We start from the raw sequence: 23216 nt of genomic DNA, 5'->3' as shown, positions 1-23216 counted from the left end.
TCAGTTTAACCATTTAAATATTATGTTATGAGGTCCCTCTCTCAGTATTTTTCAAATTACTGATCATTCTAGCCTGGATTGACTTGTGTCTAAGTAAGGTAATTAAAGGGTTCACTGTTGTGGAAATTGACAGTTGTTTCAAGATTATTTTAATCCCTGAGTTGGAGCACACTGGCTTAAAAGTCTCTTTTGCTCTTTTTCTTCCTTGTAGGCTATGGGAGCCTGAGGGCTTTAAAACTATAAGTAGGCTTCTTAGGTTAATCACTGACTTCTGACCAAGAGATAAAGCAGGGTGAGGCAGAGATAATCCAGTGGTTATGCAAAGAGACTTTCACAGCCCCACTGCTAGGTCACAGAGAGGTAGATCTTCTCCTGAGTTTCCTGGGTAGTTCTCTGTCCCCTGGTATCAGCACAGGTTCTCCTTCCTGCTGCTCCAGATTCTGAGGGTAGTAGAAATGGAGACTCACAGTTGCATTTGGTGAGTCTTAGGGAAGTCCTGTCCTGCTTTCAGCCATCTTTTTGTTGGTGAAACAGACTGGAGGTGGTGTCTCAACTGGTAAACTGCTGGACTGTTACCAGTCACTTATTTTTTCCCTATTGTTGTCTCTGTCCATGAGCCACATGTGTTTGCACTCACTGGTGATTTGATGGGTTCCTGAAGTTGTTCTAGAGCTGTTTTGGTTTGGTACCCAGGTGGTCTCCTTTGGTATTCCTAGTTGACCCAGGAGAGGAGAGGAAAGGAGAGGAGAGGAGAGGAGAGGCAAGAATCACAGCTGCTGCTGCTCTGTAGCCCTGCCTCTGGAAGCCATTTAGCAAGTATCTTATCAAGTAGTGCACACACATTACCATGGGCCAGGACTTGAGCCTGAATCCTTGGCCACCACAAGGTAGTGCCTGCAAGGGGGAGCTTGTACCGGTGCTATAGTGCCTCTTCACTCTCTTGGTTTTTTTCTGTCTCTCACCCTCTATAAAGAGGAAATAAAATCAATGGTTATTTTAATGTTACCTCAATCCCCGAGGTGAAGCACTGTGGCTGTTCAGTCATTTTAACTTCTTTATTTTCCCTGCAGCCTATGGGAGCCTGGACCTTTTTAACTATAAGTATACTATTTATCTTAATCACTCATTCACAACCAAGAGACAAAACAGGGTAGGGGATAAATGGCACAGTGATTATGCAATGTGACTCCCATGCCCCAAGGGTCCAAAGTTCTGGGCCTAATGCCCACCTCCCGACCAGCTGGAGCTGAACTGAACTGCACTCTTTGGCTCTGTGTTCCTGAAAAAAAATCCAGATTTATAAGGGACTTACTCACCATTTTTTTCCTAATTTATCATGAGAAGGATGTGAAAAGGCTCCCTCTATATAATCACACCTCCTGATTGCTGGGAGTGTAGATTTTTCTCCTGGCCAGCTCTCTGCCCCCCATGTCAGTATAGGGCTTCATTGCTGCCATTTTAGCCCCTGAGGGGAAATAGCAGTGGAGACTCACAGTTGTAAATTGGTGAGGCTTAAGTTATCCTCTCTTCAGCAGTTTTTGTTGATAAAACTCAGACCAGAGATAGTGTTTCAACTGGCAGACTGTTGGACTGGTACTAGCTTCTCCCAAGTAAGCCCCAAGAATCTCTCCTTAAGTCCCTCTGTCCACGAGCCACATATGTTTTCATTTACCTGTGGCTTGGTGGGTTTCTGGAGTGATCCTAGTCTTACCTTGTTGTGTTCTCAGGTGATCCTCTTTGCTATTCCTAGTTAGCAGGGGAAAGCAAAACACAGCTACTCTAGGATGGAACTTGCTATACTTAGACTTAAGCATGAGCCCTTATAAGCCCTGTGTAGGAATATATTGACCTCTTGTCAAATTCTGTTATGTGAGGAGAGCCCAAGTGTCTGAGTTGGTAATAATATGGCTGAATTATGTCCACAGTATTTCAGATCAATACATTTACTGAACAGTGAGTGCTCTATATTTAGAATTGTTTAGTTGCTTGAGCTTTTAGCTATAAGAAAAATAAGAGGTTAGAAATCAACCACACTTGTCATCTCTGAGTTAGGTGAGATCAGCTCTTGAGTACAGGTGGGTGATGAATGATGTTCTTTTGGGTCATACATTTTGAAAAATTTCACTCCACAAAATGTGTAAATGTGATTAATGGTCATTTCCCTTACAAACTCATAGGTCACTCATTGAATTTTCAAAGTACTTAGAAGAACATGTATGTATATTCCAAAGTTGCCACTGGTCACAGGACTGAAGCCTGGCCACCAAAGCCAAGTGACTCAAATCTTGGCTTCTTACTTTACTGATTTTTAAGATGAATGATATTGGCAATGATTTTCACAGAACGAGAAAAAGCCAGGTTCTAAACTGGCAGAGGTGTTGTTATTGACTGGCTTTATTAAGGGAGAAGGGAAAAGAAATAGTTTTTCTCCCAGGTGACTTTCATTGCTCTTCTGAGCTGGTCTCACTGCCTCTTTGGGATATATCAGTATCAACTACTCTAGGATAGAGCCCCAGAGTCCCCAACACACGCAGTTTATTTTTTTATTTTTTAAGACACGAAAGCTACCCAGTGATCCAGGTAATGCTATATCTAAAGGAGAAATAGGAGCTGAGTGGTACTTTCACCATTAGAAGACTGAATCCTTGTCTCTTGCCTTTCTCTCCTCATTGACTCTTAAGCCAACATAGTGCTGGAGCCCTGCCTATACTCCAGGGCTGGATTATTATTATTATTTTTCATTCCTCCAGTTTAATTATGTCTACCATCTTTAGGGGTGGAAAAATTCGTTCTCTTCTAAATAAACCATGCCTTTGCCAGCACTACATCTTTGCCGGGAACCCCCTTTAATGGGCATCCCCTAACTCTGTTTTCCAATGGAGGTTTTTCTACTAATCCCCCAGGGTAGAACTCCATCTCCCCCACCTCTCCTTGCCTCCCTCCAGAATCCTGAAGTTACCTGCTCCTTTCTTGTGTCCCCAGAGTCCTTGGCCATCGCTCCGTGTCCTTGTGTGATGAACATGTGCACTTGTCTTGTTTGGTCTACTCTGTCCTTACAGCACCTCATCTAGTGTGGGGCCGGCCACGTCAGGTCCTGCCCACCTTCCCCCTCCCCTGGCCGTTGGGGAGACGGAGAGCAAAGCAGCCACCTGGGGGGTCCTGGGGTAGCTCCGTGAGTGAGTCAAGGCCAAAGTGCGCAGAGAGACAGGGCAGTCAGCTCTGGGAAAGCCTCAGTGGGATAATTTGTTTATTGAAAGAAAAAGCAGGTAAATATATCCATAACTTGGGGGGGAAGCTTGAAGTAACCATTAACCCAAACATAGAGCAACACAGGGCATAGTCACATTTTGACTAACAGACTGATCACAAGTGAAAGGTTACCATACAAGGTTCGGTCATAAGCTTTACAATGTACATTTTTCCAGAGGTAAACTGCAGGCACATTAGGGCAGCAGGTGGGGAAAGGGAGGCAGCTGAGTAATCAGGATGTTTTCTGGCAGTTTTACGGTTAGCCACACACAGTAACCCGTGACTTTTAATTGAAGAAGGAAGAGGAGGAAGGTGGCATGTGTAGAAAGGCGCCCATGTCCAGCCATCATAAATTCCAGAGATGGGGGGCTTCCCTAGACTGGGGGACCTGCCCTTATCTTGACCTGAAGGGAGAGTTGGGGGTCAACCCAGAAACAATGGTGTGAACTTTCCGGGACAGTGGGCCCCACTCTCCAGCAATCTAGCAAGGTCGGGGGAGTGTCCAGCCTGAAGGTGTGGCTCTGCTGAGGTTATCACAGGCGGGATATGGAATTCATTATATCCAGGAGCTCTTTGAAAATATATTTTATTTATTATTGGATAGAACACTTGCTCAGGAATAAGCACCCTCAGGCTCTCCCGGCAGAAACAGAGAAACTGAGAGGGGAGGGAAGGTAGAGAGGGAGAGAGACAGAAATAAACCTGCAGCCCTGCCTCACCACTCATGAAGCTTCCCCCCTGCAGGTAGGGACCAGGAGCATGACTTTTTTTTTTTTCCCTTTTAATTATCTTTACTTATTGGATAGAGACAACCAGTAATTGAGAGAATGGGGGGACATAGAGAAGAAGAGAGAGAGACACCCATAGCCTGCTTCATCACTCGCAAAGTTTTCCCTTGCAGGTGGGGGTCGAGGGGCTTGAACCCGCATCCTTGTGCATTGTGACATGTGCACTCAACCAGGTGAGCCACCACCCGGCCCCGGGATCAGGAGCTTGAACCCAAGGTCCTTGTGCACTATAATGTGAGCACTTAACCAGCTGCACCACCTCCTGGCCCTGGAACTTTTTTTTTAATAGTAATATTAAGTGCTGACTTTTGATAATTTTCTATGAACCACAAAGGATATAAATATCTAAATGGCCTTTAGCAGAACAAATGTCCCCACTCCAGTCATACAATGTGAGCTTCGAAGGGCAGCCACTCAACAGATGGCCAGCCACCACTTGGTTCATAAACCTCCTTTGCTTCCGAGCTTTAGCAGGTTAGCAGGTGTTTTCAATCAGGTGAGAACCACCTGACTGCATTTCTGCATTTTTTCTTCCTCTTCTTTCTTTCTTTCTTTCTTTCTTTCTTTCTTTCTTTCTTTCTTTCTTTCTCTCTTTTTGTATTCATTTGTATTTATTTAAAATGTGATTAACATCCAGTAAATTTTTTGTCTCATAAATATATGAATGTGAACAAGTACCAAGTAAAACCCTTCAGCTTAGGCAAACACTGACTTTTCTGTTATTAAGGTCATAAATAGCTAAGATTCATTTTTAAAGGATTGATCAACAGTTCACCTCTGTAAACACACTGTTGCAAGTCAAGCAAGCAATGGCCAGGAGCCCTCTCCCTTATTGCTAACAGAAGACCAAGTGAGGATGATACTCATTTGAGTGTGTTTGTGGCCAGACTCTCCCTTGCCCTCCTGCCTCCCCCCCCCCCTCCGCCCTATAAATCCTTGCGCACTTACTTGAGCTCTGGACTGAGACTGAGGGACCCAGGTTAGATTCTTGCTTCGGTTCCAATTATCCTGTAAGAACTCAGTCAGATTTCTCCTCCTGTGGTGAGTCATTCAGTTCGCTGAGCTCTTCCATTCTGTAACCTCTGAGACATTTCTCTACATTTCCCCAGAAATTTCCACCCTGTAGGTTTGATGGACTGACCAGGATCACCTGGCAAGGTTAATCTCGATATCGTACCCGTTTCATTGGTTGGGAAGTCTAATGTGAGTCATTACATACTCAGACTAGGATCTAGGAATTATTTTGAAAGAAAGTGGAGAGTCATGGTTTTCTTAAACAGAACAACTTTTAGGATTTCCTTGAAATATCTGGATCTGGGAATCACCACTTCATTCCTGGGTGACTACGGAGTTTGGTGTCAGACCGCACAGGGCCCAGGTCCCGAGCTGCCATTGCTTACAGTTTTCTCAGTTTTAGGTGCTTATCTGTAAGACAGAGATTAGAGTAACATTTCTTTGTCAAGTTATTTTGAGACCCAGTGAGAGGTGCACATAAAGCTTTTAGCACAGAGATTGGTGCATGCTAACTTTTTGATAAGTGGTGGCTGACACTATTGGTGTTATTTATTCCTTCCAGAAGCAAATATTTTGGTTTCTGTGCTGTTCAGAAAGATTTTAGGAGAAAAATCAACATGCTGTGTGGGTTCTCCTGACGTCCTCACGACAGCCCCTTGGTCTTTAGTGCACACGGGTCACTGGGGGTGGCAGGCAGGAGTCTGGCCTGAGTGTAGGATGTGCTGAGCTCATTACCAGCAGACACCCTGTGTGGGGCTGGGCCACGGCCGAGACCCCGAGGACCAGCCTCCTCGTCCCCTGGTACTGAGACATCCTGCCTGCTCCCTGACCTTGGGGAACATCATAGTCCCTACCCAATTTAAAGTTCAAACTCTTGAAGTACAGAAGTTTTAGGCTTTGGCAGCTGTAGGACTTCAAAGATCTAGTTTCCTTGTGTTGTTCCAGGAGGGCCCTGGCTCGGGTGTTGAGGGGACACTTCCTCAGACTAGAGGCTCTGGAGTACTTGACTCCCCTGCTTTACGCCTGGGCATCTGAAGCTGCTCATCAGTGTCTCCTCCCGGGGGTGCTGAGAGGACCTGGATTCATGACAATGTTAGGGAAGTGAATGGCTGAGCTTAAGTGTGAGGACTGAGCTCTTGTGAGCTACCGTTAAGTTGGGGATTTATTTGTTGCATGAGTTAATACAACTTGCTTTTCCCTTTTCCTGTCCCATCTCCTCCTCTTTCCCTTCCTTTACATTAAAGAATACCAATCCAACATAATTAAGGGGTTCAGAAGAGTATTAAACAAAACAGCAACAATGTCAGTTGAGTGCACATATAATTTCGTGCTAGGACCCTGGTGGATTCAAGCCTCTGGTCTCCACCCACAGGAGAGAAATGTCATGAATGGTGAAGAAGTGATCAGGGCTCTTTCTTCATGTCTTCCTCTTTATCTCCTTCTTTCTCAATTCCCTTCTCTCTACCCAAAAATGAAAGGGGAAAAGCAACAAACAAACAAACAAACAAAACAAACCCCGAACTTTCCTTTCTGTAGTGATTTGTCCTCTGATTTTTTAATTTTAATTTTTTTTTTTTTTTTTTTAACCAGAGCATTCTCAACTCTGGCTTATGGTGGTGCAGGGGACTGAACCTGGGACTTTGGAGCCTCAGGCATGAGAGTCTCTTTGCAAAACCATTATGCTATCTAACCCTGCCCTCCCCCCACCACCTTTTTTTTTTAAAAAAAAAAAAAAAACCAACAACAGTAGTGAAAGGAAAACACTGGGAGATTGTTGCCTCTGATTTTCCAGCTCCTCACAGACAGGAGGCCTTGAGCTCAACAAGTCTAGACCAGCTATGGCTCCTGTGCGCCACAAGCCCTCTTTCTCCTCTTCCTGCTCTCTGGCCTCAGTTGTGGCAGTGCTGTCCACCCAAATAAGCTGAAAGCCTGCGTACTGACCGGCAGTCTGTCTCTGTTTTCGCCCCTCAAATTCACCTGTTCATCCAAATATCTCCACTCTGTCTGCTGGGTCAGGTCTCTACAGGTGCCTCTCCGCTCTCCTCCAGAGCCAGAGGACCTTCCAGTTCTTAGAAATATCTAACACCATTCTTTAAAAGGCTATGGTTATATTCCTATTAGACATCTTGGACAAAATTGAAATGAATTAAGATGGTAATATTTCTATACCCTCTTCACACAAGGAAACTGTTAGGTAATATTTTCTCATTTTTCCAGATGTTTCTTTATACATTTTATTACATATCATATATTTGCTAGGAAAGCACTTTAAAATAGAATCATGATCAGACTGAATACAAAAATGATGTGTTCTCAATTTAATTAATTACATGTTTGTCTCATTCTTAAATATCATATTAAAAATAAGATTTCTTATGGCTGCATTATATTTGATCAGGGGACTCTACCAGGATTTATTCACCCATCCTCCTATGACTTAACATTGAGATTCTTATAATTGTTTGTTTCTGACATAACTCTGTAACTAAAATCCTTGTACATAGTTGTTTGTATGAATAATCATTTGTATTTTCTTTTACTAACTCTCTAGAAGCACAGGTGTTGGGTGAGAGGTTCTGGAAATCTTAAATCTCTTGACTCAGAGTTTCCATGAAGTTTATGTCATTTATTCCCACCCCATCCAGCAGTTCATGACATCACCTACTTCCACTTAGGTAACAACAGACATTTGAAAATTCACCAATTTTTGGTGGATTGCACCAAAGCAAAGGACTCTGAGGAAGGAGAGGGAGGAATAGGATTGAGGGGTGCTGGAGTCCCGGGATGTGGTGATGGAAGAGGACCTAAGTGGTGGAGAGTGTCTTGCAGACACCTACAATGGGGAGGGGAGGGTCATACCATGTGTCGGCAACTATACTGGACCACCCCCCCCAAGAAAAAGTGGAAAAAATTTCACCAATTTCATGGGTGGAAAAAGCATCTAATCAGTGATCTTTCTAGAAGTAAATCTGATTGCAAACCCTCAATGCCCAGAGGATGAGCCCCGAACTCCAAGGCTTTCACTCTGGCTTGGTCACAGAAGACTGAGTGTCTCTAGCTGTGACTTGTGGAGTTGTACAAAGTCAGAGTTCTCTCTCTTTTGTTCTCACCCCCACAGGAAACAGGAGACAGAAGGGGGACTGAGAACTCCTTCCACCAGGGGGCAGAAGAGCTGGCATGTTTAGAGCTCCCAACATCCAGATGATCCCAACACACCTAAGGAGCCAGACTCCCTGAATGAGGCTTAGGTGGCAGCCAGGACGCCCTGGGACCTGCTGGGCTACTGGGAACGGGGAGATTTGGGAACCCAGGCCCTGGGCTGCTGGGGGTATTGTCGTGGTGGTTAGAGAAGACTGGGCATCTTGACTGAGGCTTAGCACGGTCTCTATTGCCACCTCACAGGGGGCGCTAAGCCACTCTTTTTACCTACGAATTCCAACCCAGCTCTGCTCAGAGTTGGGAAAGACACAGGTTCTGGTATTGTCATCTTTATACTGATAATGCTCATTTATTAAAAAAACAAAAACAAAAACAAAAACCTTATTCTGGTTTGAGCCCTCAGCTCCCCACCCGCACGGAGGTCACTTCACAAGTGGTGAAGCTGGTCTGTAGGCATCTCTCTATCTCTTTCTCCCATCTCAATTTCTTTCTTTCCTACCCAATAAAATTAAAAAAAAATCTGCCAGGAGTAGTGGATTCTTAGTGCCTGCACTGAGCCCCAGCGATAACCCTGGAGTCAAAACAACAACAACAACAACAACAGCAACAACAGCAAAACTGACCCGGGGCAGTTCTAGGGAGAGAGCAGCATCTGGGAGCTACTGTAGCCTTACCAGTGGGACTTGGTGCTCCCTTTCTGCATGAAGCTTCCAGACCCCCAGCCCTGCCCTCATTCCTGTCCTCACTGGAGGCAGACGCAGCCATGTAGACCCCTCTGCAGGGTCCCTACCCCCTCACTTGGAGGCCTGTCTCCTGCCCCACACCTTCTTGGCAGCCTCTTTGACCTCCTTGTTCCTCAGGCTGTAGATGACGGGGTTCAGCATGGGAGTGACCACGGCATAGAGGACCGTGAAGACCTCGTCAGAGACGTGGGCCTCCTTGCTCTTGGGCTTCATGTACATGAAGATGACGGTGCCGTAGAAAAGCATCACCACGGCCAGATGCGCAGAGCAGGTGGAGAAGGCCTTGCGGCGCCCGGCGGCCGAGGGCACCCTCAGGATGGTGGCCAGGATCAGCGTGTAGGACAAGCAGATGAACGTCAGGGGCACCGGCAGCAGCAGAATGGCCCCCACCAGCAGGAAGGCCTCGCTGACTGCTGTGTCGCCGCACACCAGCTTCAGCACTGCCAGGATCTCACAGGTGAAGTGGCTGACCACGCGGTGGCCGCAGAAGGGCAGCCTCATGGCGATGATGGTCTCTGACGCCGACTTCACGAGACAGAGGCCCCACGCGGCTCCCGCCAGCAGCAGACAGAGCCGGGGGCTCATGAGCACGGGGTACCTGAGGGGCCGGCAGATGGCCAGGTAGCGGTCGAAGGCCATGACAGCGAGCAGCAGGCACTCCGTGGAGCCCGTGGACAGGCTCAGGCACATCTGGATGGCGCAGCCCACGAAGGAGATGGTCTTCCGGGCTGACAGGAGGTGGACCAGCATCAGGGGCACGAAGGTGGACGTGTAGCAGATGTCTAGGATGGAGAGGTTGCCCAGGAAGAAGTACATGGGTGTGTGCAGGCGGGTGTCCAGCACGCTCACCGTCACAATGGCCATGTTCCCCAGGAGTGTCACCAGGTACATGGCTGTGCACAGAGGGAAAAGCAGGTGCTCCAGGGCTGGGTACCCAGAAAATCCTTTCAGGAAAAACTCAGAGAATTCTGTGCTATTGTCGACTGGTTCCATGCTGTGGGGTCCTGAGGGGGACACGCAGCTGGGATAGAGGGAAAAGGGGTGCAGTATAACTGGGAGTCCCCAGAGCACCTGTGGGGGTGACACATACTGCTAGGATCTCTGCTGGTTCTGCCACATGCCCTCTCTGAGTCACTGGGCAATTTTCACACTTCTGTGCTATGGTTTCTCTGTGTGAAGGGCAACAGTGGTTTTGGGTCAGCGTTTCCCTAAGACAGTGTCATAGAAGTGTCAATCAGTCTGAAATGACACTGGATCAACCACAAGTAACTACAGCTCTTTAGTACAGCCTTCTCAATGCCTTTATAATACCATTGTTCTTCCTTTTGTTTCTTTTTTAAAATACATTTTGTTATATTAACTTATGCATTTTTATAATGATTTAAAATTTTTTAATTGTCTTTATTTATCTGATAGAGACAGCCAGACATCAAGAGGATAGGGGAGATAGAGAGGGAAAGAGACAGAGAGACACCTGCAGACCTCTTTCACCACTCTTGAAGCTTTTCCTCCCTGCAGGTGGGGGGAGCCTGAATCTGGGTCCTTGTGCATTCCAACATATACACTCAGCCAGGCATTCCCCTGACCTGGCCCCAATTTATTTATATGTATTTTTTAGTAGAGACAGAGAGAACTTGGAGAAAGGTAGGCAGAGGGGCAAAGGTAAAAAGATACCTGCAGCACTGCTTCACTGGTTGTGAAGCATTCCTCTTTGCAGGTGGGGACTGAGGGCTTGAACCCAGGTTCTCGTGCATGGTAGTACGTATGCTCAGCCAGGTGGGCTGTTGTCTGAGCCCTGCCACTGTGGTTTCTTCCACTCTAATAACAGTATAGCACAAGTAATCCCCCAGCCTTGTTGGACTGTGGATTCTTCCTTTACAGAGCACCGGATAACTGCCTGCAGATCAGGCTCTCCCAGCACGATGTGGGAAACAGTGGGCAGACCCTGAGCTGCTCAGCCCTGAATGTGCTCCAAAAGCACCTGCAAAACTGCTGGACTTCAACCTCTTGAGTCTCTGACTTAGTAGGACAGAGTGATACTGTTACTGCTGGCCAGGCCCCACACTTTGAGAAGCATGTGGACAGATGACTTTTTAGGGCCCTCTGATTTTAAAAAGAGTCTGAGTTATTGGTTTAAAGTCTAACACGCTGCTCCCTTATCTTCTATTCTGCCAGATCTGAGTTGCCTTTTCACAGAAAACTTGGGGAGGGGGCTACTGGCCTCTGAGGCTATCAGTGGGCTTGTTGACTCGTCCTCTTCCTTAAGGACCTGCTTCATCAGCTCCTATGCTTAGATTGACTTTATTGTGAACCTTTGAGATAACGTGACAAACCTCTTGACCCATTCTCAAATCACCTGTTGTTGCCTTTGGCTCAGAGCCAGAGGACTATCTTTCTCTCCCTCTCTGTCTCCCCCTCCTCTCTCTGTTTCTCTCTGTCCTATCCAGCAACAATGACAGCAGTAACAACAACAATAATGATAAACAACAAGGACAACAAAAGGGAAAAAAATAGCCTCCAGGAGAAGTGGATCTATAGTGCAGTCACTGGGCCCTGGCAGTAACCCTGGAGGCAAAAAGAAGAACAAGAAGGAGAAGAAGAAGGAAGAGGAGGAGGAGGAAGAGTAGGGGAAGGAGAAGGAAATCCTCAGTCTCTCAGTGCTTGGGGGGAACTTAGCACAATGCCAACAAACCTTTGGGATGTTTTGCCCAAGCCTGGGTCTGGGTTGAGCAGCAATTCTTGTCAGTGTCTGTCTTGCATGAGACCCCCCTTGTTTTCCTCCCCAGTCCTTGTGCATTTATCCAGAATCAAGAAATAGTTGAGTCCTCCTGCCACATGCCAGGAATCAGGGGAGCATGTGAGGACATTAAGTGTTCCTAGGCTGCTGAAGCTGACTCCTCCCAGGCAGAGTCCTTTCTAGTTTCCATGCCCACTTGTATTCTGATGCTGTCTGCAGGCCACTAGTGGTAAGAAGTCCATTACTCCCACGAGGCATATTTCTCTCCTTCTTGTCACTCATTTGCCAGAATTCCCAGAAAAATCTTTACTAATGTGGTCTCACTGGGCCTCCAGGAGAGGTCAGGTCCAGGCTGGCTGGACCCCATGGACACTTCCCTCCCACACAGTATAAACCCAGGATCAGAGCTTGAGGCCTACCTCAGGGTAAGAATAACTCTGGCTACCCAGAATCTTGTTTATATGCCACCAATGTAAGGGAAGCAAGTCTAGAAAACATCAGAGGAAGCCAGGCATGGTTTCACTTATCAGGGAGAGAAGAAGAAAAAAGGAAAGACACTTGGAAGCAGTGATAGGTATAGGGGTGAACGCAGATAGAAAGGGGGTAAACGCAGGACCATTGAAAAATGGGGGGGGGGAATACATAGGTAGATAGTTATAGAATCAGCCCATATCAGTGACCTTGGGAGAACTACTGCATTTTTCCAGTGGAGGGGATGGGACACAGAACTCTGGTAGTGGAAAGTATAATTAATTGTACCCTTATCTTGCAATCTTTTAAATCAATATAAAATCTCTCTCTCTCTTTCTCTCTCTCACACACACACACTCACAGCTCTGACTTAACCTTGCAACTTCAGGAGAAGGTTTTACTCCCTTCGTCTCAGTTATGTATGAAGATACTGTGTGTGTGTGTGTGTGTGTGTGTGTGTGTGGTAGCACATGGCTTGAAGCCCAAGGACTGGCCTAAAGATCCTGGTTCGAGCCCCCTAAAGATCCCAGTTTGAGCCCCCGGCTCCTCACCTTCAGGGTTGGAGAGGTTACTTCACAAGCAGTGAAGCAGGTCTGCAGGTGTCTCTCTTTCTCTCCCACCTCTCTGTCTTCCCCTCCTCTCTCAATTTCTCTCTGTCCTATCCAACAATAAGAACAACAACAACAAAACAAAAAAAAAAGGAAAAAATGGCCTCCAGGAGCAGTGGATTCATGGTGCAGCCACCGAGCCCCAGCAATAACCCTGGAGGCAAAAAAAAAAAAGACATTGTGGGGTCAAGAGGACATGCACTGTACTGTGAGTCCCCTCTAAGATTCAGCAAGGAAACCTGAGGCTGGGTTTTGGAGAGTCACCCCCCCACACACACAGTGTCTGCAGCAGCAGGACCTGTGCCAGGCTGGGGAGGAGGGCACTGTGCTTCTCTGCAGCCCAGTGGCTGGATCAGGCTACAGCCTCCTCACTGCACAGCTGCACATACCCAGCCCCTAAAGTCACTGGGAAACATGTGGAGTTTCCAGTCTATTCAGATATACATACAGTGGTTCAGAAGGTGGAGCATTGGGCGGAGCCTTGGAATCTCAAGCATGAAGCCCCTATATGGTGTGTGTGTGCTTTGGCATTCTCTCTCTCAGATACTCTCTTTCTTTCTTCGTCTCTGCAGAACTCTCAAAACAGTAGACATGCAACACGTAGGGTTATCACATATGTACCCACCTATATGTGTTTGCACGACTTTTTTATTGAAAACCAGACACATATGCATCTGAGAGCAAAAAAAAATCATGTCACATAGGATCATAGGTGTGTATGAGCAGCAGTGACTCTCACTTTTGCTCTTTCTTACACACAGACACACACATATACACACACAGAGACACACGTACACAGACACACAGACACTGCATAGACCCTTGGACCTGTGGCCAGGGCTTCAGTGGGCAAAGCAGGATGATTTATCCCTGGAGGAGGTATGTGGAGGTCAAGCAAGGATCACTGGAGAAGCAGCAGCCCTAAGGGCTAGGTGACATCTGACAGAGTTAGGAAGGGGTCTTTGAGCTCACTGAGAGCAAGGTCCTCATGACACTTGAAGAAACAGGCTCAGAGAGGGGGAAGGGCTTGCCAGCATCACACAGTGAGTTAGAAGGGACAGACCAAGGCCCCGGTAATTCCAGGGGGCTCCTGTCTCCCAGTCTTTGCCCCAATATCCTCACATTTTTCACTCACCTTTAGGCTCTTCCAGATCCCATCATTCCTGGAAGATGCCCCAGAGAGCAGGCATCTTCTCTGGATCTTTTTCCCAAGACTCCTCTCAACTAGGAGCCCCACTGGGCAGGGCATGGAGTTTCACATTGACCCAAGTTCTCCAAACAGAGAGAACACTCCTGGGTTTTTATAGAATTCAGTGGAGTGTTGGCAGCTTGACAGAATTAAGTGGAGACTTTGGTGGAGTTAAACAAAATGCTTTGAATTCATTAGGATTTTCTGAGCTGTGCCAGGCTTTGCAGAATTAGATGGCTCTGCAGGCTGAGCAGGGCACCCAGCAGCTGACCTGGACAGGTTCCTGCTGTATCCCGGCCACAGCTTCCCAGCCAGCAGACAGGCCAAAAGGTTGAGGCGCCTTTCAAAGTTCCCTGTGTGCCAAGGGACCAAGCAATCCCCAGGGCAACTAAGTGGGAGTAGGGGAAATATACCCAACTTAGAAACTTTGGGGGTGCTTTAGGGATGAGGGCTCCAAGACCTAATTATCCAGTACCGATTTAGAACTCTTAATTGGTGTGGAAGAGTTGGAGAAAGTGGCTCAGGGCCAGACATTCACCCTCAGAGGTCAGTCCCCAGCCAGCGTGGGCCCAGAAACCATCATGAATTGAAAAAAACTGATGAGCAAGCAGATGGACACATGGCAGTTTTCTGTGGGTGCATTTAAAACTAACTGAATGCACAGGCTGAGGATCATAGGCACAGTGGCTTCCCAAAAAGAGTTCGAGGTCTTGACTCAAACTCTCACAGGGCCTTATGAAAATGAAAAATCCAGAAAGAATGGAACAGAGGAGGGAGCGACAAAGGACCATCACAGCAGGGTAACAGAATAGGAGTGTCCTCATGGGCCAGCCTGGAAGGATCCAGCGGGCTGTGTCAGTCAGAGGCAGCAGCACTGCCCTAGGTCCACTCTGTGACACTGAGTCTTTCCTCCCTCAGTCCATGAAAAATCTCTGGGTCTGCCTAGGTCTGTGAGTGCTTGGGGTGTCTTTCACCTTCACTGGCCCATTTCTGGGGGTACTTGAGGAGGTAGTTATCTGTGGAATGTTGACGCTTGGTAATCACCTCTGGAAAGCTAATATGCAAGAGACGAGTGTTGGTGAGACGAAGCAAGTTTATTTTCAGGCCTAGCTATCTGAGAGGATGGCAGATTCTTGTCCCCAAACACCATCATGCTATCAGACTAGTGTTGTTTTCAGGAAAGAAAGGTTGGGGTCGGAGGAGGGACGTGGGGACAGGGGTAATGTGGTGGTTGAGAGTGAAGAGATCTGCTTCTCCGGTGCCAGTAGGTGGTGGAATTTTGTCTGACCTGCTGTATTGCTTTAAAAAAAAATTGTGGAAGGCTTACATCTGGAAGACTTCTGCTAGGCATCTTGCCCAAGGTAATTTCTTGTTTGCTTTCTGCTTCTTGCCTGCATCTGGTCCCTAGTTCAACACACGCACGCACTCACACACGCATGAATGTCTATTCAGATTCCTTGTCCATTTATAAATAGGGTCATTTGTTGTCCATGGTTGTCAAGAATTCTTTGAGGACTCACTTCATACCATGTTTCAAATGAAACCAGTTCTTTGGAATTTTATTATTATTTTTTGATGCCACTTGTTTATTGCCTAAATTTAGTATTTGAATAATGCAACAAAAAAAAAATCCCAGAAATAGCACAAAAGGAAAACAAACTAGTCAGAGAATTTCAATAACAAGCAAACATAATTACTCAGACTCCTTTTCTTTATACCTATGTCTATTTCATTTCTTTATTTTTTTTTAAATTTTATTAGTGATTTAATATTGATTTACAAATTGCAGGAAAACAAGGCTATACCTCCACACTGTTCTTACCACCAGAGTTCTGAATCCCCTGGATTTAAAAAATATATATATTTGTTTATTTTGGATAGAGACAGAGAGAAATTGAGATGGGAAAGGGAGATTAAGGAGAGAAACAGAGAGACACATGCAACCCTGTTTCACCACTTGTGAAGTTTCCCCCCTGCAGGTAGGGACCAGAACTTAAACACTGTGCGTTGTAATGTGTGCGCTCAACCAGGTGAGCCACCACCAGACCCGTTATTTGGAATTTTCTTGTCTTATGGATGATTCTGTCCACTGAGCTAAATTGATGAGGTGAGTGAGATTAAGTCTTAGTATTGTCTGACTGAGGCATCTGAGGTGGAGTCTCAAGCCTGAGTGGGCTCTGAGGGGAGGAAGGGACCCCTCCCCCATCTCTCAGAAGTGGTGACCTGAAACCCAGCATTTGCAGTTCAGAGTTGGGGAGGCTGGCATACACCGGCTGTTCTCTGTGCATATGACACAGAGGCTGCTGTGGTTGTTACGTCAGGTTGGTTGAGAGTGTTATTCAAATTTTCTTTGCTCTTACTCCATTTCAAATAGTTTTTTTTTTTTAATTATGGAGTGATGAAATATCTGTGTAAAAAACTAGATTTGTCTAATGGTGATTTCCTGTTCTTTCAATTTTTGCTTTCTGTATTTTGAAGTTCAACTGTTATCAACTGTTTAAGGTTCAGTCTTTATGATGTATTCTGACAGTGTTTTATTTACTTTTCAATATTACTGTATTTTGCCTGTTTATGACAAGGAGTCTACTGCTATCCTTACACAGTTATTCTGCACAGTATCTTTCCTCTGGTTGCTTTAATAAGTTTCCTTACCCTTATTTTAAAAGTTGTATCATGAGTGCCATGGGAAAGCCGTTTTCACATCTCTTTGTGCTCTGAGGGTTATTGAGATTCTTGGATCTATAGAGTTTTTGTTGTCATCATTTTTTTTCCAACCATCATTTTTATAGGTTTTTTTTTTTCTTTTTTTGTCGCCACTCTTGTTCCTGGAATCCTAATTGCAGTCACACCCGGTAACCTGAAATTGTTCAAGATACTCACGGATATTCTGTGTGTCTCCTTTAGTTGTCTCCCCCGCCCATACTTCATTTGAGTAGTTTCTGTGGTTGTATCACCAAGCCTACTGTTACTCTCTTATGATTTGCTGTTCATCCAATCCAATGCACTTAAAAAAATGGAAAACCCTTCCTCTTGGAATCATTTTGGATAGGCAGGAGAACCCTCAGGTAGTACACAGATTTCCTGTATGCTCTCACCAAACCTGACTTCATGTGCTCACCTTGTATAACCACAGTGCATTCATCAAAGCTAAGAAGTTAGTAGTCAATTTTTTCCCAATATAGATGTTTAGTATTGATTTACAAGATTATGAGATGGGAGGGGTATAATTCCACACCAGTCCTACCACCCCAGTTTTGTGCTCCCATCCACCTCCAACTGTAACCACCACAGTTCTCCCTAGGTCGTAGATACGGATTGGAAAGTCATAATATCTTACTCCTCTCACCAGTCTTCTACCAATACTCTTTTGTTCATTCCTAGAGTAAATCCATGAAGTCATGGTGCATTTTAGTCACCTGATATACCTTTTTAATCTCAGAAAATTTTATTTTACTTTTTATTTTCAGGAGATATATCTGGAGGCTGGGGAGACAGCATAATGGTTATGCAAAAAGACTTTCATGTCTGAGCCTCTGCAATCCCAGGTTCAAACCCCAGCACCACCATAAGCTTGAGCTGACCAGTGTTCTGGTCTCTCTCTGTGAATATATGCATGCATATATATATATATATATATATATATATTTATATTTCTCACTTTAATTAAAATAAATAAATAGGGAGTTGGGCAGTAGCGCAGAGGGTTAAGTACAGGTTGCACAAAGCACAAGGACCGGTGTAAGGATCCTGGTTCGAGCCCCTGGCTCCCCATCTGCAGGGGAGTCACTTCACAAGCGGTGAAGCAGGTCTTTAGGTGTCTATCTTTCTCTCCCCCTCTGTCTTCCCCTCTTCTCTCCATTTCTCTCTATCCTATCCAACAACGACAACATCAATAACAACAACAATAATAACTACAACAGTAAAACAGCAAGGGCAACAAAAGGGAATAAATAAATATTAATTAAAAGTAAATAAATACATATTTTTAAAAGGGTTATATCTGGGTGTCAGACAGTGGTGCACACTGTACCATGTGTGAGGACCCAGGTTCAAGGCCCTGGTCCACACCTGCAGGGGAAATCTTCACGGGCAGTGAAGCAGGGCTCAGGTGTCTCTCTTTTTCCCTTTCTATCTCCCTTATCCTCTCAATTTCTCTCTGTCCTAACAAACTAAAAAATAATAAATATTTTAAAAAGACAAGAATATCTTTTTAAAAAGTTATATCTGGGTCTAAGAAATCTATGTCTATTCTTAACATGTGAAACTGATTTTCACACATTACATTGTACACATCTGTGTAATGATTTGCTACATTTGATATGCTATTTAACATTCTGTCAAATGAATGTACTATAGTTCACTTAGTCATTATTTGTATAGGACATTTATTTTAGTCAGTGATTTATATTTTTCAAAAAGGTTTTTGGTCAGTTACTAGTGTTCACCATATCTGATGTTATAATTTTCATTATTTAAAATTTTTCAAGCCATTTTTAAAATTTGTGATTAGTAGTGGCTTATAAGATTAGAGGATAACATCCCATACCACATCTACTATTTACTTTTATCAAGCAAACAATACTGCAAAGGAATATCATTTTGTGAAAAAATATGATTATTTAAAATTGTTGAAAGATGCAACCAAGTCTCCCTCAGAAATTCTGTCTTAATTTAAATCTCTAAATGTACAACAGTAATTATTTTTCCCTACCTGATAGATACCAGGTGTTGTCAGTCTTTAGATTTCTGTATTGTGGTAGATAAAAAAAAATGATACCTTCGATTATTTTATTTTTTACTTCTCTGATAACTAGTGGTTACTGGAAAAATTATGATGCATTTTTGTATAGAAAAACAGAAAAATAGGGGCCAGGTGGTGGCTCACCTGGTTGAGTGCATATGTTACAATGAGCAAAAAAAGACCTAGGTTCAAGCTCCCAGTTCTGCATGTCTCTCTGCCTTTCTCCCTTTCTATCTCCCCCTTCCTCTTAATTTTCTGGCTGTCTCTACCAAATAAATAAATAAATAAATAAATAAGATAAAATAAAAAAATTAAAAAAAAGAAAATCAGAAAAATACATCATGACTTTTTCAACACCCCAATAATATTGTTCAACATGATTTAGTCAGATTTGCAGGAAATTTTTTCCTTTTGTTAACTGTTTTTATGTTTTATACCTACTTTGAAGTTTTAAAAAATATTGATTTCTAGAGATCGATGGTAATTCTGTATCATACATGTAGCATACATTTTCTGACCTTTTATTTTTTTATTATATCTTTTGGCACATAAAAGTTTAATCACGTTAGGGAATAAGATCTTCCTTTTTTCCTTTCCATTTGTTTCTTGTTTTATGTTTCCATTCTCACCATTCTTTATTTACTTCTAATGTATTTCCAAGTTTTGTTTTCTTAATTTAATTCTTAGTTAATCTGGAACTTGTTTATTGATGTAGGGGAAGTCGATTTACTTGCCCCAATATTCTTTAGTATAAAAGTAGTCTTTTGGGGGCCAGGCAGCAGCACAGCCGGCTAAGCACACATGGCACGAAGTGCAAGGACTGGAGTAGGGATCCCGAGTGGTGAAGCAGGTCTGCAGGTGTCTATCTTTCTCTCTGTTTTCCCCATCTCTCTGGATTTCTCTCTGTCCTATCTGGCAACAACAACAGCAATAACAAAGATAAAAAAATAAGAAGAACCAGGGCAACAAAAATGGGAAAAATAGCCTCCAGGAGCAGTGAATTCATACTGCAGGCACCGAACCCCAGCAATAACCCTGGAGGCAAAAAAAAGTAGTATTTTCCTCATTAATTTAAAAATGTCCTCTTTATCAATACTAATCTAATTTACTTATGAGTTTCTTTTTTATTATTATTACACTTTAAAAAAAAAAAGGGACATTAATGGTTTACAGTCAACAATAAAATGCAGTAACAAAAAACCAAAACACAGTAGTTTTTATATGTGTAACATTTCTCAGTTTTCCACATAATAATTCAACCCCCTCTAGGTCCTCTGACATCATGTTCCAGGACCTGACCCCCTGGCCGCCCACCCCAGAGTCCTTTACCTTGGTGTAATGCACCAAACCCAGTCACAGTTCTGCTTTGTGCTTTCTTATTTTTCCGCATCTTATGGATGTCTTTCTACACCCACTGTTGTGTTCTGACCAAATTGTAACCTCTCTTGCTGACTTCATGGTAGGTTGTTTTTAATCACTGTGGATTTTCAGTACATATTGGTATCAACTCGATCTACTTCCCCACGACTAGGTCTTTTCAATAATATCTTGGCTAACCTTGTACACTTTATTTTATTTATTTATTTTTTAGAAAACTTGTGTCATGATTTTGCTAAACTTCATAACAATTATTCTGGGACTTTTTTCCCCCCTTTGTTTTAATGACCAAAGTGGGAATACAATTTATATCTTCATAAGAAGTTTCCTTTTTTTAAAAAAAAATTAATATTTATTTATTTTCTCTTTTGTTGCCATTGTTGATTTTTATTGTTGCTATTGATGTTGTTGTTGGATAGAACAGAGAGAAATGGAGAGAGGAGGGGAACATAGAGAGGGGGAGAAAGACACCTGAAGACATGCTTCACTGCCTGTGAAGCGACGTCCCTGCAGGTGGGGAGCCGGGGGCTCGAACCGGGATCCTTATGCCGGTCCTTGTGCTTTGCGCCACCTGCGCTTAACCCGCTGCGCTACAGCCCAACTCTCAAGAAGTTTTCTTATCTAGAAACATTTTCTTTTCTTTTATCCAGGACTTTTATTATGCCCTGATCATCCAGATCTTTTATTAGTATGTTTCTGAAGCGATTCCTACCAATATTAATTCTTTTCCTAATGTTCTGTCCTCGTTTAGGGGGGACACGGGCTTCCCTGTGATGTTTTTCTTTTTTCTCTTTTAGATCAGATATGGGATGAAATGTTGACTCCAGCTCTTAGGCTCCACCTGGTGGACACCAGGCCATTCTTCACTGCGCCTGTGGAGATGGGGAGTGGGAATAGCTGTGAAACCCTGAATTGCCATCACGATCGGTCTGATAGACCTCAAGTCTGTGTTCCCCAGTTACCTATCCTGTCAGAATAGCTGTCTGTCCAGCCACTTTGGACTCCACTAGCTTCTCACAGCTAGGAGACCTTGAAGGTTGTGTTAAAAGAATCTCTTCTCTCAGAACCTGGTAATCAATTACCTCACAGCAATATGTCCTCTCTCAAAGGTTTATAATTATCTTGATGCTGTACTCAGTGATAGCAAGCACTTAAGTACATTTTCATTTTTGAACCTGTAAAATTTTTCATATCAATTAGCTTACAGTTCAAAAAAAAATCTATGTTCCATCCTTGGCCCGGAAAGTACTAGTCCTGTTTGGAAGCTCAACAGTTGTTTGAGGGATCTTTTGAAAAGTAGTAGATAGAATTTATATATGTTTTTTTTTTAATTTTTAAATATTTATTTATTTATTCCCTTTTGTTGCCCTTATTATTTTATTGTTGTAATTATTATTGTTGTTATCGATGTTGTCATTGTTGGATAGGACCGAGAGAAATGGAGAGAGGAGGGGAAGACAGAGAGAGGGGGAGAGAAAGACACCTGCAGACCTGCTTCACTGCTTGTGAAGCGACCCCACTGCAGGTGGGGAACCGGGGGCTCGAACCTGGGGTCCTTGCACTTTGCGCCACCTGCTTTTAACCTACTGTGCTATTGCCCGACTTCCCAGAATTTATATATGTTTAAATGAAATCAAACTTGCTGCAAAAGTTCGGAAATAGAGTCACAGACCAGAAAGACTGAGGAATTCCTGAAAAAAATTAGTATGCAAATGAAACTCGATGGTTTGTGGAAATTACAGTCAAAAACAAACAGCAAGGAGTGGAGATTATTGTAATCAGGGAGTGGTCTGGGGTGTGGTTTCATCTGAACTACAAACAGCAAAAGGAAGGGCCACACACCCATCAGGATGGCTGGTTAGGAATTCTAATTGGCTATAAGTGGGCATTAGAGATATTTACCTTCAAACTCAGTAATTGTTGGTGTTGAAAACTAGCAACTCAGAGAAGTCCCTGGAGGAAGTCAGAAACTGAAAAGCTTGTAAGATACCCTCTGAGCAACACACCTCCTGTCCCCTCCACCTTAATTCCTGGAGAGAATTAATAGGAATCAAATCCATAGACAGGGCAATTAAGGCAGAGCATTGCAGTATTCCCTCTTCTATTTTCTAAAAAAAATATTTAAGAAGGATTGGTTTTAATTATTTGAATATTTGATAGATTCACCAGTGAATTGGTCTAGCCCTGGAATTTTAAAAAATATTTTTATTCATTTGTTATTGGACAGAGACAGAGAGAAATTGCAAGGGAAGGAGGGGAAAGAGAGAGAGACAGAGAGAGAGAGAGAGAGACATGCAGCAATACTTCACTACTTGCAAAATTTTCCCCCTGTAGGTGGGGGCCAAGTACTTGAACCTGTGAACTTGCAAACTGTGATGTGTGTCCTTAATCAAGAGCACCACCACCTGGCTCCTAGTCCTGGAGTGTTTGTTAGATGGTTTCTCTGTCACTAGTTCAATCTCTGTATTATTATCTGTATTTGTTATTATCCTATTCAGACTTTTTATTCCTTTTCCATTTTATTTTGGTAGGTTGGATGTTTCTAGGAGTTTACCATTCTTTCTGTATTTATCCATCCTGCTGGTGTGTAACTGATCACAATGATTCCTTTTTATTATTATGTCATTAATTGTAATGTCTCCTCTTTCATTTCTTATTTATTTGAATCTCTTCTCTTCCCCCACCCTTAGTCTAGCTAAGGATTTGTCAGGTTTCTTCTTCAGCCCTCCTTCCAAGCCATGCCTTGCTTTTTTTCTTAAATTTTGGCTCAGTACATTTCAAACTTTCTTTAAAAAAAATATAAATTCTTTTTTCATTTCACAAATTTTGATATATGCTGTATTTGTTCCTATTTGGTTGTAAATAATTTCTCATTCTACTATATCTTATAGTTATAGCAGAAATGTCTTTCCTAATTACTTAAATAATGAAGGTTGCAGGGTAAACACTTTAATTTAAAAAATAGTTTTTTTGGATTAATTTCTAAATAATCACCATCAGAAAATGTAGCCTGGGGAGTCGGGCTGTAGCGCAGCAGGTTAAGCGCAGGTGGCGCAAAGCACAAGGACCGGCATAAGGATCCCGGATCGAACCCCAGCTCCCCACCTGCAGGGGAGTCGCTTCACAGGCAGTGAAGCAGA

The 23216-nt window shown here is 43.7% G+C and overlaps 1 protein-coding gene across 1 annotated transcript; it reads right to left on the bottom strand.

Moving 5' to 3' along the window:
- Positions 1 to 7366: 7366 nt before the first annotated feature.
- LOC103113291 (olfactory receptor 13J1) lies at positions 7367 to 10154 on the bottom strand. Its single transcript, XM_060198910.1, has one exon. It carries the CDS (start codon positions 9944 to 9946, stop codon positions 9005 to 9007), a length of 942 nt encoding a protein of 313 aa, XP_060054893.1. The 5' UTR covers positions 9947 to 10154; the 3' UTR covers positions 7367 to 9004.
- Between the last annotated feature and the right edge of the window lie 13062 nt (positions 10155 to 23216).

This window comes from Erinaceus europaeus, chromosome 10, assembly GCF_950295315.1.
Source record: "Erinaceus europaeus chromosome 10, mEriEur2.1, whole genome shotgun sequence".
Taxonomy (NCBI): Eukaryota; Metazoa; Chordata; class Mammalia; order Eulipotyphla; family Erinaceidae; genus Erinaceus; species Erinaceus europaeus.
Note: the sequence above shows the minus strand (reverse complement) of the source record. Positions and strands in the feature narration are given on the sequence as shown.

Coding starts and splice junctions, on each gene's coding strand:
- LOC103113291 (XM_060198910.1), bottom strand. CDS start 9,946: ATGGAACCAGTCGACAATAGCACAGAATTCTCTGAGTTTTTCCTGAAA.